General features: G+C 39.0%; 1 protein-coding gene across 6 annotated transcripts in view; it reads left to right on the top strand.

Moving 5' to 3' along the window:
- Window positions 1-14,428, top strand: part of LOC139954219 (acetyl-CoA carboxylase-like) — a 58,455-nt gene that overhangs the window by 39,344 nt on the left and 4,683 nt on the right. For all 6 annotated transcript variants that reach the window (XR_011788068.1, XM_071953939.1, XM_071953938.1 and 3 more), the window contains 15 exons: window positions 104-235; window positions 1,618-1,755; window positions 2,752-2,872; window positions 3,490-3,587; window positions 5,042-5,152; window positions 5,890-6,033; window positions 6,302-6,422; window positions 6,799-6,895; window positions 8,289-8,385; window positions 8,831-8,966; window positions 9,461-9,638; window positions 11,073-11,218; window positions 12,163-12,284; window positions 12,589-12,759; window positions 13,943-14,082. Coding sequence is in view for 5 of the 6 variants with exons in the window: in XM_071953939.1 (XP_071810040.1) it covers window positions 104-235; window positions 1,618-1,755; window positions 2,752-2,872; window positions 3,490-3,587; window positions 5,042-5,152; window positions 5,890-6,033; window positions 6,302-6,422; window positions 6,799-6,895; window positions 8,289-8,385; window positions 8,831-8,966; window positions 9,461-9,638; window positions 11,073-11,218; window positions 12,163-12,284; window positions 12,589-12,759; window positions 13,943-14,082 (1,952 nt within the window). In the remaining variant the exon portion in view is untranslated. The remainder of the gene's footprint in view (window positions 1-103; window positions 236-1,617; window positions 1,756-2,751; window positions 2,873-3,489; window positions 3,588-5,041; window positions 5,153-5,889; window positions 6,034-6,301; window positions 6,423-6,798; window positions 6,896-8,288; window positions 8,386-8,830; window positions 8,967-9,460; window positions 9,639-11,072; window positions 11,219-12,162; window positions 12,285-12,588; window positions 12,760-13,942; window positions 14,083-14,428) is intronic.

Below are 14,428 nucleotides of genomic sequence, written 5' to 3'. Positions count from 1 at the left end.
ATCTACCTGGCAAGTAGATAACACACATGGTTGTTACTTCAAACCAAATGTACAACTAAAATCAAACTTTCTTGAATAACCCAATTTTTTGTGCTATCTATAGATCAGCATGGTGGCCTGGAAGTTCACCTTCATGACCCCCGAGTATCCCGACGGTCGTGATGTCATCATCATCGCCAATGACATCACATTCAAGATCGGATCTTTCGGTCCGGAGGAAGATAAACTCTTTGAGGTACATTGTTATTTGTTTGTCTCTGGTCGATACCATCTCGCATCCGAACACTGGACTCTGGTTCGTCATTCAAAAACCACTTTAACATCCACCTGTTCCCAGTTACTCTTTAATTGTTTTAGTTTTTCATTGCCTGTTGTTGCTGAGCGCCATGATCAAGATGGAATGGCGCAATACAAATCTGGTTATTATTATTATTATTATTATTATTATTATTATTATTATTATTATTATTATTATTATTATTATTATTATTATTATTATTATTATTATTATTATTATTATTATTATTATTATTATTATTATTATTATTATTATTATTATTATTATTATTATTATTATTATTATTATTATTATTATTATTATTATTATTATTATTATTATTATTATTATTATTATTATTATTATTATTATTATTCTCAATTATCGAATATCCTTGAAAGTTTAAAGGAACACATTGCCTTGGATTGGACGAGTTTCTGTAAAAAGCATTTGTAACCGTTTTTTAAAATAAAATGCATATGGTTGGAACGATGTTTAAAAAGTAGAATACAATGATCCACACAAATTTGCCTCGAAATTGCGTGGTTTTCCTTTTACTGTGCGAACTAACACGGTCGGCCATTTATGGGAGTCAAAAATTTGACTCCCATAAATGGCCGACTGTGTTAGTCGACGAGGTAAAAGGAAAACCGTGCAATTTCGAGGCATGTTTGTGTGGATCATTTTATTCTACTTTAACATCATCTTTCTACCCATGTACATTTTATAATAAACGGTTACAAACGCTTTTCAAAGATCAACTCGACCGATCCAAGGCAACGTGTTCCTTTAATGACATATTTTCTCCAAACCTGATTTTGTTTGAAAACAATTCTGATTGGATTTTAGCAGAACCTAATAAGTGTCATTAATTTTTTGTGAAAAAAAAAATTAGCTGTTGCCTACTAAAATGTACTAAAAGTGCAACAAGTTAATGTTTAATGAATTGAGAGAAGGGAAATATGGTGAATGAAGTCACCCCTTGCGTTTTTAAGCATTTAAAATTAAATTTTGTCTCAGAGCAAATATTGTCAACATGTATGATATAAAATAAGTGGTGAAAATAGAATTAGCGGTTGCAAACAACTTACCAAACAAAAGTACATATGGTATAAATGCAAAAGAAAAAACAGTTAATGGCCTGATGTTTCGACCCTAGCAGAGTCTTTCTTGAAGGCTAAGAGAAAACCTTCAAGAAAGGCTCCTGCTAGGGTCAAAAATCAGGCCTTTAACAGGTTTTTTTTGCATAATTATTTAGCTTCCAATTTTAATTCATCTTCCTTTTTTGTCCTGAATAGTTTTTTTGATAATTATTTGTTCCCTTTTTAAAATCTAAACAGAAAGCCTCAGAGATGGCACGATCCCTAGGTATTCCTCGCATTTACCTATCGGCAAACAGTGGAGCAAGGATTGGTCTGGCCGAGGAGGTCAAACAAAGGTTCAAGATAGCCTGGGAAGACCCTAAGATACCAGACAAGGTAGAGTTTTACATCTTGAAATTGTTAAATGTGGATTGGATAAAGGCTTTTTACAAATTTGTGAACATTTTTTATCTTTTTTTTTTTGCATTATTAGTCAATGGTGAGTTAGAAACAAAAATCTATCAATGCAATTGACGTTCAGGTTGAATGACCTCAATCATATAAAAAGTTGGCATGTTGTGGCTGAGGGATTAAGAGCACTGCCGTCGATTTCATAAAACTCTTCCTAACTTAAGACCAATCTTCGGGCTTAGGACGAGTCCCAACCCTGCACTGTAGCATGCAGACCTTAAGATTAATCCTAAGTTAGGACGAGTTACTCAAGATAAGACAAGTCCTAACTCTCTGTGAAATCGTCCCCTGGACTCCAACTCTGTTGTTTCTGATCAGCAGAGTGTGGGTTCGAATCCCGGTTGTGGCACTTGTGTCCTTCAGCAAGATATTTTACCCTAATTGCTTTGTCCTTAGGATGGGACATTGAGCCATAGGGATGGTGTTTTAGGATTTGTAGCACATGCAAAAGAACCCAGAACACTTGGCGTGGAAGAGTAGGGGTTAACCCTATTTTTTTCTGGTTTATATAGCAAGCACCCCTCTATACAGGTTTCCTCAGGCTCACAAGCTACAGTGATAAAGTTTACTTACGTCTAAAGCCATTGGACACTTTCTGAACAGGACAAAAATTAAAAGTTCACAGATTTACAAATAGGGTTTACAGAAGGTAATGGTGAAAGACTTCCCTTGAAATATTATTCCATGAAATGCTTTACTTTTTGAGAAAATATTAAAACAATTTTCAACTCTGGATAACAAGGATAACGGATACACGGCGAATTGTGCGGAAACAAGGGTGGATTATTTTTTATATAGGTTGTGATACACGAAGTGTGGGCCTTTGGACAATACTGTTTACCGATGTTGTGCAATTGCTTTAAAGAAACACTACAAACTGAATTCTGACAAAGTTTTTCCCATCTGCTTTTTGTTTTACAGGGTTTCAAGTATCTGTACCTAACGCCATCTGACTACAAGCAACTCTTGGCTCTTAACTCTGTACGTGCTGAACACATAGAGGAAGATGGGGAGTCTAGATACAAGATCACTTACATCATTGGTGAGATGCATTAAATGTGTTTAGGCTCCTTTGGTGCCTGACTAATGTAAACGTCATTCAGAAAGAGTCAGAAGTTTTGATGATCATGTTTTGTTGAAAGTTCATTTTCAAGGCAGTGGGCACCTTTGGCTATTGTCGAAGACCAGTCTTCTCATTTGGTGTATCTCAACATAATGCATAAAATAACAAACCTGTGAAAATTTGAACTCAATCGGTCGTCGAAGTTGGGAGATAATAGTGGAAGTTAAAACACCCTTGTCGCACCAAATTGTGTGCTTTCAGATGCTTGATTTTGGGACCTCAAAATTTAATTCTGAGGTCTTAAAGTACTTCAGAGGGAGCTGTTTCTCACAATGTTTAATACCATAAACAGCTCTCCATTGCTTGTTACCAAGTAAGCTTTTATGCCTAACATTTTTTACCAATAGAAAATGTTTACCAATAGAGTAGTTACCAATAGAAACCACTGCCTTCAAAGATTTGCGTTGCTTAAAAAACACCTGAAGGTTTTCTTTTGACAGCAGTCCCTTCTTTGAAGATTCAAAATGCTTAATGGATCGATCTATTTGTTTGGATCTCTAAAACAACACATTTGTTTTTGTTGTTGTTTTTTTCAGGTCAAGAGGATGGTATAGGTGTTGAGAATCTGAGCGGAAGTGGAATGATTGCTGGTGGAACCTCCAAAGCCTATGAAGAGATCATCACTCTTAATATGGTCAGTTCATAATAATAATAATAAGACTTGTAATGTGCACATATCCGTTCAAGGCGCAGTTAACCCCCCTCCCCCCCCCCAAAAAAAAAAAAGAAAAGAAAAACAGACACAAAAAATTAGTCATTGAAAACCTGTGACACAAGATAAGTTTTGAGAAGAGACTTGAGTTTTGCGGTACAAAGACAAGATCGAGGATTAAGTGGTAGAGAGTTCCAGATGAGTGGCACGGCTGAAGAAAAAGACCTGTCACCCCATGAGTGTCGAGACTTGGGTTCAATGAGGAGAAGCATGGAACTTAATTGACGATTCCTTGATGGAGTGTAAACTTGAAGCAGTTCAGAAATATAGTGGGGAGCCTTGTTGAGAGATAGGGCGCCAGTGTAGTTGTTTCAGAATGGGGGTGATAGAACAGGATTTTCTGGACAGTGTCACAATGGGGGCAGCAGTATTTACTTTACAACAGGACATACTTTACAACAAAATTATTCATAATAACATTTCTAAAATTTTGTATTAAGAATGCGATTTTTGTATTGGTTCTAGAGTACTGCAACTTTGTAGCACCTTGTAAACCCTTATAAGGAGCTACAAAATTGGGTCTAAGAATTCATGACTTCAATAACCTACCTTTCTAAAAGTTTGTATATACTCAGCGCCTTGAGTACCTTGTTGGTAGATACATGCAGTATAAGACTTCGATATTGTTATTATTAATATTATTACACTGCCACTTTACAAAGAATACTTTCAAAGGAACAAAAAATAACCATAGTTTAAATTTTAAATACATCAAGTTTTTAACAAATCTTTAAGGGATTCAATCTTATTTCTCAAATGTTCATGTTCATGCCAGAGCCATTAACCACTTTATTTTAAAGTGAATTAATTCTCAAAATACTTTACACTATCAAATACTGCTGTACTTTGAACCGAGGCCATTAGTTTTAGAAATGATTACCAAACAGATACCTCCCATTTATGGCCAACTAGAGGTTTTGAATGAAAGTACTTTTCAATGAATCTATGGTCATATCTGAATTGGCGGCTTCAGCTACAGCTGCGACTGTTGCTAAGTATGTTGCTAAGGACTTCCTATAAATCATCGCATGACGACCTGGAAATCTAGCCTAAGTCATAGCTGTAGCCGCTAATTCGGACAGGGCCTAAGATGAGGTATCCCTGTCATGGTGAACTACCATCAATATATAATACACCGATCCATTAGGCTCCGCCCATGGCGCAGGTGTGAGCAAGAACACGTGAGCTTCTCCAATGCCATTCTGCACAACTCTGCAATGGTTGTGCAATGGGTTGTGATTGGTCAAAACGCAATGGGCGGAGCTTAATGAATGGGTCTATTGCCTTCATGGATAAGTAAATAAACCGTTTTTTTGTTTTGTTTCTATTGAATGGCAAAGCAGTATGTCTCATATATCAATGGTTTTTTTTATCAGGTTACTTGTCGTGCAATTGGCATCGGTTCCTACGTGGTACGTCTCGGCCAGCGTATCGTCCAAGTTGAGAACTCTCACATCATCCTTACAGGAGCCGGAGCTCTCAACAAGGTTTGTAAACGTGGTCTTGTACTTTGTATCCATCAGGCATGCGAGTTCTCCTGTTTTCACGATTTTTCTTTGTTGCCCTTATGCCTTCAGATTTTTGGGAAAAGATATGAAATTCAGGAATAAGAAACTTCAGAGTTTTATTTGACTTTAGACTTTTGTGTAGCTGCCGGATGAAAAAAAGGTTTTCTGCATTAGGCCATTTATTTCAATCCATGAACCATCTCAGCTCCCTGTAGTGCACCAAGCACAAGAACTCTACCCTCACAGGTATCCATTTACCCCGAGTCTGCAATCGCTGGTGGGTCCCTGCAAGCGTGATTCTCTTAAGCTCAGAGCATAGAGAAAGGACCACGGAAGGAGTTCCAAGGGGGTTGAACTGTACTCGACTGTTCATGCGATGAAGTCTTATTTTACGATAAATTTCTACTCCATTATTGTGGAATATCTTGCAGGGAAACGACGTCAGAAAACAGAAACGGCATTCTTCAACGCATGCCTTAACTGAGCTGTAGTTTACCAGTGTAAAATGCGGCGACGTACATCGCGCTCAAAGGGCCATTGATCTCTACTGTTACTGCTCGGGAAGTTCAAACTCCTTCCGCGGTCCTTTCTCATTGCTTAGAGCAAGGCAAACTCATGAGTTTGTCTGCTTATGTGTCATCAGGGCAGACTCAAACAGTTCTCATAATCCGAGAATTTATGTTAACAATAATTTTTCCCGTTTTTACTTGTGTCAGGTTTTAGGACGTGAAGTGTACACATCTAACAACCAGCTCGGCGGCATCCAAATCATGCATAACAATGGAGTGACTCATGCTGTTGCAACAGATGACTCCGATGGTGTCTACACACTACTGAAATGGCTAGCCTATATGCCCAAGGTAAGCTCTGCAAAAAGAGGCAGTTAAAAAAGAGGGTCATTGTCTTTTATTTTTAGGCATCTCGATATCAAATACATACATGTATGTCTCGGGTGCGATGCGAACCCCCCACGTTTATTTTTGTATTACGTAATCATTTGCTTTAACTTGCATGGCTAGCGCCCTCTGCGGGCTGCTTCCGTTTATGATCATTCTGTTGTGGGCCGAAGACCCAAAGCCTTACTTTTAGCACTCTCATATTTAATTTGATTATATTAAATCATTTCAGTGCCATGATGCTGGTGTACCCATAATGCAAAGTATAGACGCCATCGATCGAGAAATTGACTTTCTTCCAACCAAGGCTCCTTATGATCCCAGACATATGCTAGCCGGAAGAATGAATCCAGGTAAGACTGACTCCATGGCTGGTTTCCTAACTACCCCCATGTCTAGTTCCCCGACTACCACCAACAGGATTTGATACTGTACCCAAATTAGCCACACTCTCTTTTTACTATAGAAATAGAACCCGGAGAACGCAGACCACCGTTATGAGAGAACACTAAACAAAGTATTTTGGCAGATTATTATTATTATTACTGGTTAAAAACATCTGTTTGTCGCAGTCCAAAGACTGAATTAAAATACAGGTTTGTGATTAATCAGATTACAGATTAATCCCCAGATATGGGGATTTAAGGAAAATCAGAAACTGAATTTCACAGAGTCGTAAAAGTTTTTGAGAAAACGCTGATGTAGACAGGATTTTTTGACTTATTTCAGATAATCCATTGGAATGGCAGACAGGTTTCTTTGACAAGGGCTCCTTCATGGAGATACTTCAGGCTTGGGCTCAAACTGTCGTCGTCGGTCGAGCAAAGTAAGTATATGTTAACCCTCCTACTCCTTGCAAACTTTGGATATCTGTGGGGAACAAGGAGCAAAGATAACAATAATGTCTTTCTTGGATGTTCAGACCATGGGATTTAATGATCTGGAGGCGCCTTGTCCACAGATCTCCCTACACTGACGAGCATGTGGGTGTTGTTTTGGGTGTCAAAATGCACAAAAGAGAGTTGACACCCAAAATTACGCGCATTGTTCGGAGGCCGTTCTGTATTGTGTAAGAAATCAATAGCTCCCCCTTGCATAACGTGAAACGCTACAGGTATGCTGTGGTCACGCGCCTGTTTTTAAGGACAGAGAACAGCTATTGTTCTGCTTCCTTTTTGAGAGTGAGACATCATATGCAATGGGTCTATAAAATAATGTCAGAAATGAAGTGATTTAAAAAAAAAAAAATTATGCAAGTCGCCAGACACACAAGGCCTGAAGGCCACTTCAAGGTGTGGGCTACAATTATTTTTGTCCAGAGGCCGTTGCCACCTACTCCTAGGGCTGAAACAGGATTACCCCTTTTACAGTCCATACGGATGTAGGCTTGGGTATCATCAGTCCGAAGCCGGGCCAGTAGAGCAGAAAGCACTACCTCCACAATTTTATGTAGCAGGTGTCATGACCGGGATTCGAACCCACACTCTGCTGATCAAATAGCAGAGCTTGAATCCGATGCTCTTAACCGCTCGGCCATGGCACGCCATGGGAAGATTGATCTTGGGGCATTTATTTTTCTGATTTGGTGGTCTCTAGAGTCTGATTAGTACTTGTATGAGGTCTTTAAATAGACTTCATCCCATGTTCAAAGTGAAAATAGTTTTACATGATGATACACAATCAAACAAACAGAGTAATTACATAAAAGTATACTGATGACAAAGTTAAGAGCAGCCTAATAAGCTGTTTTAACTATGGCTTATTTTCATCGCGTCCTTAAAGGCAGTGGACACTATTGGTAATTACTCAAAATAATTATTGGAATAAAACCTTACTTGGTGACGAGTAATGGGGAGAGGTTGATAATAAAAAACATTGTGAGAAATGGCTCCCTCTGAAGTGACATAGTTTTAAAAGGAAGTAAATTTCCAAGAATTTGTTTTCGAAACCTCACATTTAGAATTTGAAGTCTCGAAATCAACCATCTAAAAGCACACAACTTTGTGTGACAAGGGTGTATTTTCTCGCAACTTCGACGACCAATTGAGCTCAAATTTTCACAGGTCTGTTATTTTATGCATATGTTGAGACACACCAAGTGAGAAGACAATTACCAATAGTGTCCACTGTCTTTAAAAAACACTGACAAACAAAGACAAATAGTCAAATCCAAGTACTGTATAGTAACCCTCATCTTGTTGTATTTGTTTACTATGCAGGTTGGGTGGTATTCCAGTAGGTGTTGTAGCTGTAGAGACTCGTACTGTCAATGTGGACATACCAGCAGATCCAGGCAATCCAGACTCTGAAGCTAAGGTACATTAATTACTCTCACATTATTCGTTTATCCTTGTTAACCTCATTAAGACCGTTGAGACCAATTAAGAACTCACTCCACAGTTGTGAAGTTAATGACGAGAAGTCCCCTCGATCCACTAAAGCAAAAGTAGTAGTCTGGCCGAATTTTCTACCTTTCGCCCAGGTAGTATAAGCAGGACGTGTCCCCCGAATTCTAAAATAGTCTAGGTTGTAGGACGGATGGAAACATGCACCAGGCAAGGAGTTACAAAGAGATGCAGTATGTAGAATAAAGCTGTTGGAATGGCTTTTCGTTGTACATCCTGTTTTTTATTGTACATGTTGACAATATTTGAGCTGTGTCACAATATTATTTTTACTGCTTTGTAATGCAGGTGCTCACTTTTCTAACCAATTTTTCCCTACTCTCAATTTAAAAAACTTTTACCTTTTGCGCTTTCAGTCCATAGCACAAGCGGGTATGGTCTGGTTCCCTGACTCGGCCTTCAAGACAGCACAGGCAATCAAGGACTTTGGGCGGGAGCAGCTTCCGCTAATAGTCTTTGCTAACTGGCGTGGATTCTCTGGTGGAATGAAAGGTCAGTAAGTAGGTCACCAACGGGTCACCGCTATGTTTGGGTACATTTTGTACGACACAAAAACACAGAAGTCCACAGTCATACATTAAACTAAAAGATAATGATGATAATAAGCTTCGCTTAAATTATTACTTGCTGAGCTGCTGTAGTTTTTGAGAAATGAGTAAAACAATTTCACAAACATAAGTTTCATCCCAGCGAGACGAAAATTATTTTAGCATACACATGTCGCGACTCTCCTGAACAATTTTCTCTATGATTTTCACCTATTTTCTCAAAAACGTGACGACTAATGAAGCTGAAACTTCTACAGGAACATTATATAACACACATCTTCATGCACAGTAAGTAGGGATTCATGTCTTGGCCAAAAACTTGATCTACTTAAGGTATCAAAACCCTATAAAGACACTTTGACATGAAAAGCACCAGTGGCAAATGTTTTATTTTGGTTTGATATATTTGTCTAAACTCCTGTATTTGACGATCTGCAGACATGTACGAGCAAGTGCTGAAGTATGGATCATACATCGTGGACGCCCTGTGCGAATACAGACAGCCTGTGATGGTGTACATTCCACCCCATGGTGAACTGAGAGGAGGATCATGGGTGGTGATTGACTCCACCATTAATCCAAACTACATGGAGATGTATGCGGATGAAGACAGCAGGTAAGAATGGGGCAGAGCGTGGCATTTTGTGGCGTGTCGTGGCCGAGGGGTTATAAGAGCACTGGATTCAAGCTCTGGTGTTTGATCAGCAGAGTTTGGGTTCGAATCCCGGTCGTGACACTTGCTACGTAAAATTTGGGCGGTAGTGCTTTCTGCTCTACCGGCCAGGCTTCGGACTGATGATACCCAAGCCTACATCCAAATGGACTGTGAAAGGGGTATCCCTGTTTCAGCCCTCGGAGTAGGTGGCAACGGCCTCTGGAAAACAAATTGTGTGTCACGCCTTGTGTGTAAGAAAAGAATGTCAGTGGCATCATGTAGTGGTCGAGCGGATAAGAACACTGTTAGATTTAATCTTTGGTGTTTGTGATCAGCAGAGAGGGGGTTCGAGTCACGGTCAGGACACTGCTTAACCATTACTGCTGCATCATTTGGACATGTGTGTTGTGTAATGCACATAAAAGAACCCAGTGCTCTTATCGTAAATTTGCTGCATACTGCTCCACAGCACCTTATAAACCTTTACATGGTTCCACACTGAAATAGGTCTCTAAAAAAACGTAGCTCCATATACATTGCAGGATAAAATACTGAGTGCTTTGGGGTGTGATAACATGCTATATAAAAAACTCTGTAGTATTAAATAAAGCGCTTTTTCTACAGGCGTCTCAAAGCGCCTTTCAATATTTATTTCCAGACATTTTGTTAAGTTTGTACATTTATGTATCACATTGTAAGAGAACGAGGTGCTGCTGTGCATTCATCAGTCACTACCTGAAACACAATGGCAAACCCTTTCTCTAAGCAACTAAGTGAAACTGGGTTCTTTTATGTGTATTACCAAGCACTCGGGATCAACTGCGTTAGGCCCCGTCTAAAGGACGAGCAATGATGGTTAAGTTTCTTGCTGAAGGACAAAAATGTCAAGGAAATATGTAGCATCTTGTCCATAGTGGTATATTTGTGGTAGATTAAAGGCCCCCTTTCTTTTTAGGAAAACTTAAAGGAACACGTTGCCTTGGATCGGTCGAGTTGGTCTTTGAAAAGCGTTCTGTAACCGTTTGTTGTAAAATGTATATGGTTAGAAAGATATTGTAAAAGTAGAATACAATGATCTACACAAATATGCCTCGAAACTGCGTGGTTTTCTTTTTACCCTGTCGACTAACACGGTCGGCCATTTATGGGAGTCAAAATTTTGACTCCCATAAATGGCCGACCGTGATAGTTCGCGACGTAAAAGGAAAACCGTGCAATTTCGAGTGATACTTGTGTGGATCATTATATTCTACTTTTAAAACATCTTTCTAACCATATGCATTTCATAACAAACGGTTTCAAACGCTTTTAATAGACCAACTCGTCCGATCCAAGGCAACGTGTTCCTTTAAGTCTCGTTACTGATCTCGGCTTGATTTTTTTTTTTTCACACAGGGGTGGAGTTCTTGAACCGCAGGGTACCGTGGAGATCAAATTCCGCAAGAAGGACCAAGTGAAGTTGATGCGACGGATTGACGCGACGTGTATCTCTCTACTGAGTCAGATCGCAGCACCGGGTATAAACAGAGAGGAGAAGGCTGGTGAGTTGAACCCCCTCCAGAGACCAAACTTGCTTAGCTCAACAAGAGTAGCTCCTTACCAGAAACAGGGCTCAATGGTCATAGAGCTGGTTAAGCAAAAAGTAGCTTAAGCACAACTGAGTTATGCTTAACTGTAGCACAACTGAGTATGCTTAACTGTCATAGAGCTGGTTAAACATAAAAAGTAGCTTAAGCACAATTGAGTTATGCTTAGCAGAATAAGGTTTCCAGCCAAGATACCATTCCACATGTATCATCTGTGACTAATGACCTCCTCATTTTTCTTTGCAGAACGTTGTTACATAAGGACATAAGTGTCATGACCAGGGCCCAATTTCATAGAGCTGCTTAAGCAAAATTTTTTGCTTAAGCAAAAAATTCATTGCCAAGTAAAATCAGATTACCGGCCAAGACGCCACTCAATTGTTATGCTAAGTAAACAACAGCTAAATACTAGTCATAAGCAATGTATATGGCATGACATTTTGGCCAGTAACATGTGTAAAATAAGCGAGCTATTTTCGTGCTTAAGCAAAAAAAAAAAAAATTAATATTCTTTATCCCCGATGCAAATTTAACATCTATTACAAATTTTTTGCTTAAGCAGCTCTATGAAATTGGCCCCAGGATTCTAACCCACTCCCTGATTACCAAAGCCATCAGAACTTAAGTTCAATAAACAGCTCAGCCATGTGAATGCCTATTTTTGATGATTTTCTGTATGCCCGGAGAAAAATTGAAGTAGTAACTTTGTTTCAGAAGACGCAAGTGTTAACATATCATGTGAATCTGGTGACCTTCTTTAAGCAGGAAGGGGCTTGTCTAAGCCAGGTTGTGTCCGCAATGGTTTATTGAAATATTACAACAGTTTCTTATTATTGGTGAAACATTAAGCAGGTCTCATTATATTTCTTGAACTTATTTCTCATTTTCTTCCTGGCCAGCTTTGGAGAAGAAGTTGAAAGATCGTGAGGAATACTTGCTACCGATCTACCACACTGTGGCGGTGAACTTTGCTGACCTCCACGATAGAGCAGGAAGAATGCAAGAGAAACAAGTCATCTCGGTAAGTCATGATGACGTCATCACCGGTGTTTTATTTGAATGTTTGAAAATCTATATCAAATCAGCCAAAAGAGACCGTAGGTTTCTGTTTGCGGGATTGGGTAGGGATAAATTAGGTCTTCATTTTGTTTCGTGTGCGTGACTTTTTGGTGTCATATGAAAGTTGAGTGCATAAGCTATCGATACATATAAACCTTTTCCCCTAGAATCTTATAGTTTTTATTCGGCAGCCTTTCAAAAGTGTATAGTTTTTTTTGAGACACATGGTATTATAAATTGAAACTATTTGTTGTATCTCCTTCTAGGACATTCTCCAGTGGAAGACCTCTCGGCAGTTCTTCTACTGGCGTCTTCGTCGTCTACTCCTTGAGAATAAGATGTGTGAGCGGATCCAGAAGGTGAACCAGAAGCTGTCTAGAGGGGAGGTGTTTGCTATGCTCAGGAGGATCTTTGTAGAAGACAAGGGTACAGTCAATGTGAGTACACAAAGTAGTTGATTGAGTTGTATCCACACACTCAATGTGAGTTTACAAAGTAGTTGATTGAGTTGTATCCACACACTCAATGTGAGTTTACAAAGTAGTTGATTGAGTTGTATCCACACAGTCAATGTGAGTACACAAAGTAGTTGATTGAGTTGTATCCACACACTCAAAGTGAGTTTACAAAGTAGTTGATTGAGTTGTATCGTAGTTGATCGAGTTGTATCCACACAGTCATTGTGAGTTTACAAAGTAGTTGATTGAGTTGTATCCACACAGTCAATGTGAGTACACAAAGTGGTTGATTGAGTTGTATCCACATACTCAATGTGAGTTTACAAAGTAGTTGATTGAGTTGTATCCACACACTCAATGTGAGTACACAAAGTAGTTGATTGAGTTGTATCCACACACTCAATGTTAGTACACAAAGTGGTTGGTTGAGTTGTATCCACATACTCAATGTGAGTTTACAAAGTAGTTGATTGAGTTGTATCCACACACTCAATGTGGTACACAAAGTGGTTGATTGAGTTGTATCCACACAGTCAATGTGAGTACACAAAGTGGACGATGTGTGTTAGCACTGTATACTCAGTACTTTCCCGAGTCCTGTGAACAAAATATCACAGGCATGTTACTTGGGTGGGATTCGAACCCACGACCCTTGCAATTCTAGAGCAGTGCCTTACCAACTGGACTAAAACGTAATATAATCCAATCTAACTTATTTCTTTTCTCAGGTAGATAATGAGTACAATAATGCACATTAATTATGTAAAAACATTAAACGATACAGCAATGAGCAATTTAAATGCAGAGGAAGAAAAAAGAAACGGCTGGAGCCCGAAGGATTGCCTAAAAGAAACACAGTTCCTGTCGAGAGGTTCTCCTCTCCAGCTGGTCCTAAAGCGAACAACAATAAATTGAAATATAAAATATTTGTCTAGTATCGGCTCTAACCATTTTACAATTGAGTGGATGCTGTGGTAACTGAATTAGTTTTATCCACTTCAAAACTAAACAATGTATTATAAAGATTTGAAAAGAGAATATTTTTTTGAGGTTCTTTGTGCACAAAATGATGTTATTTCATCCACAAACCATTCACAAAAATAGAGACGACATCCAAAATGTGATTCTCTCCATTCATCCAATGAAATTGATTGTTTCACAGTCTTATCTCTGGGAGGACAACAAAGCTGCCTCTGATTGGTTGTTGGATCAAGAGAGACAGGAGAGAGAAGACAGTCAGTCGGCCCTCTTGGACAACATCAAAGCCATCAAGAGAGATCAAGTTATACAGCACATCAAACAGTAAGTCGAATCAGAATCTTGAACGTAACTCCTTTGTTGAATAGACTTAGGGTTATATTTCCATCACTCATTGGTTTTTAAACAAAAAGAGAAACTGTCGTTGTGTCACAGCTAAAGCGTTGTAGCTTTACAAAATAGCGCTGAGGGCCTTGTCACACCAGGCACAAACCAATAGGGCTGCTGACTAGTGCTGGGCGAATAGTGAAATTTTGTTATTCGGATACCGCTGGCCAACTATCCGAAATTAACCGGATATTCGAATAGCTTTTTCGCCGCAAGAGGGCGCTATTTAAAAAAAAAAAAATCTTTTTTTTTTTTTTTTTTTGCTGCTAGAGGGCGCTGTTCG

The sequence above is a fragment of the Asterias amurensis genome, chromosome 2, assembly GCF_032118995.1.
Source record: "Asterias amurensis chromosome 2, ASM3211899v1".
Taxonomy (NCBI): Eukaryota; Metazoa; Echinodermata; class Asteroidea; order Forcipulatida; family Asteriidae; genus Asterias; species Asterias amurensis.
This window is presented reverse-complemented; position numbering and strand designations above follow the sequence as displayed.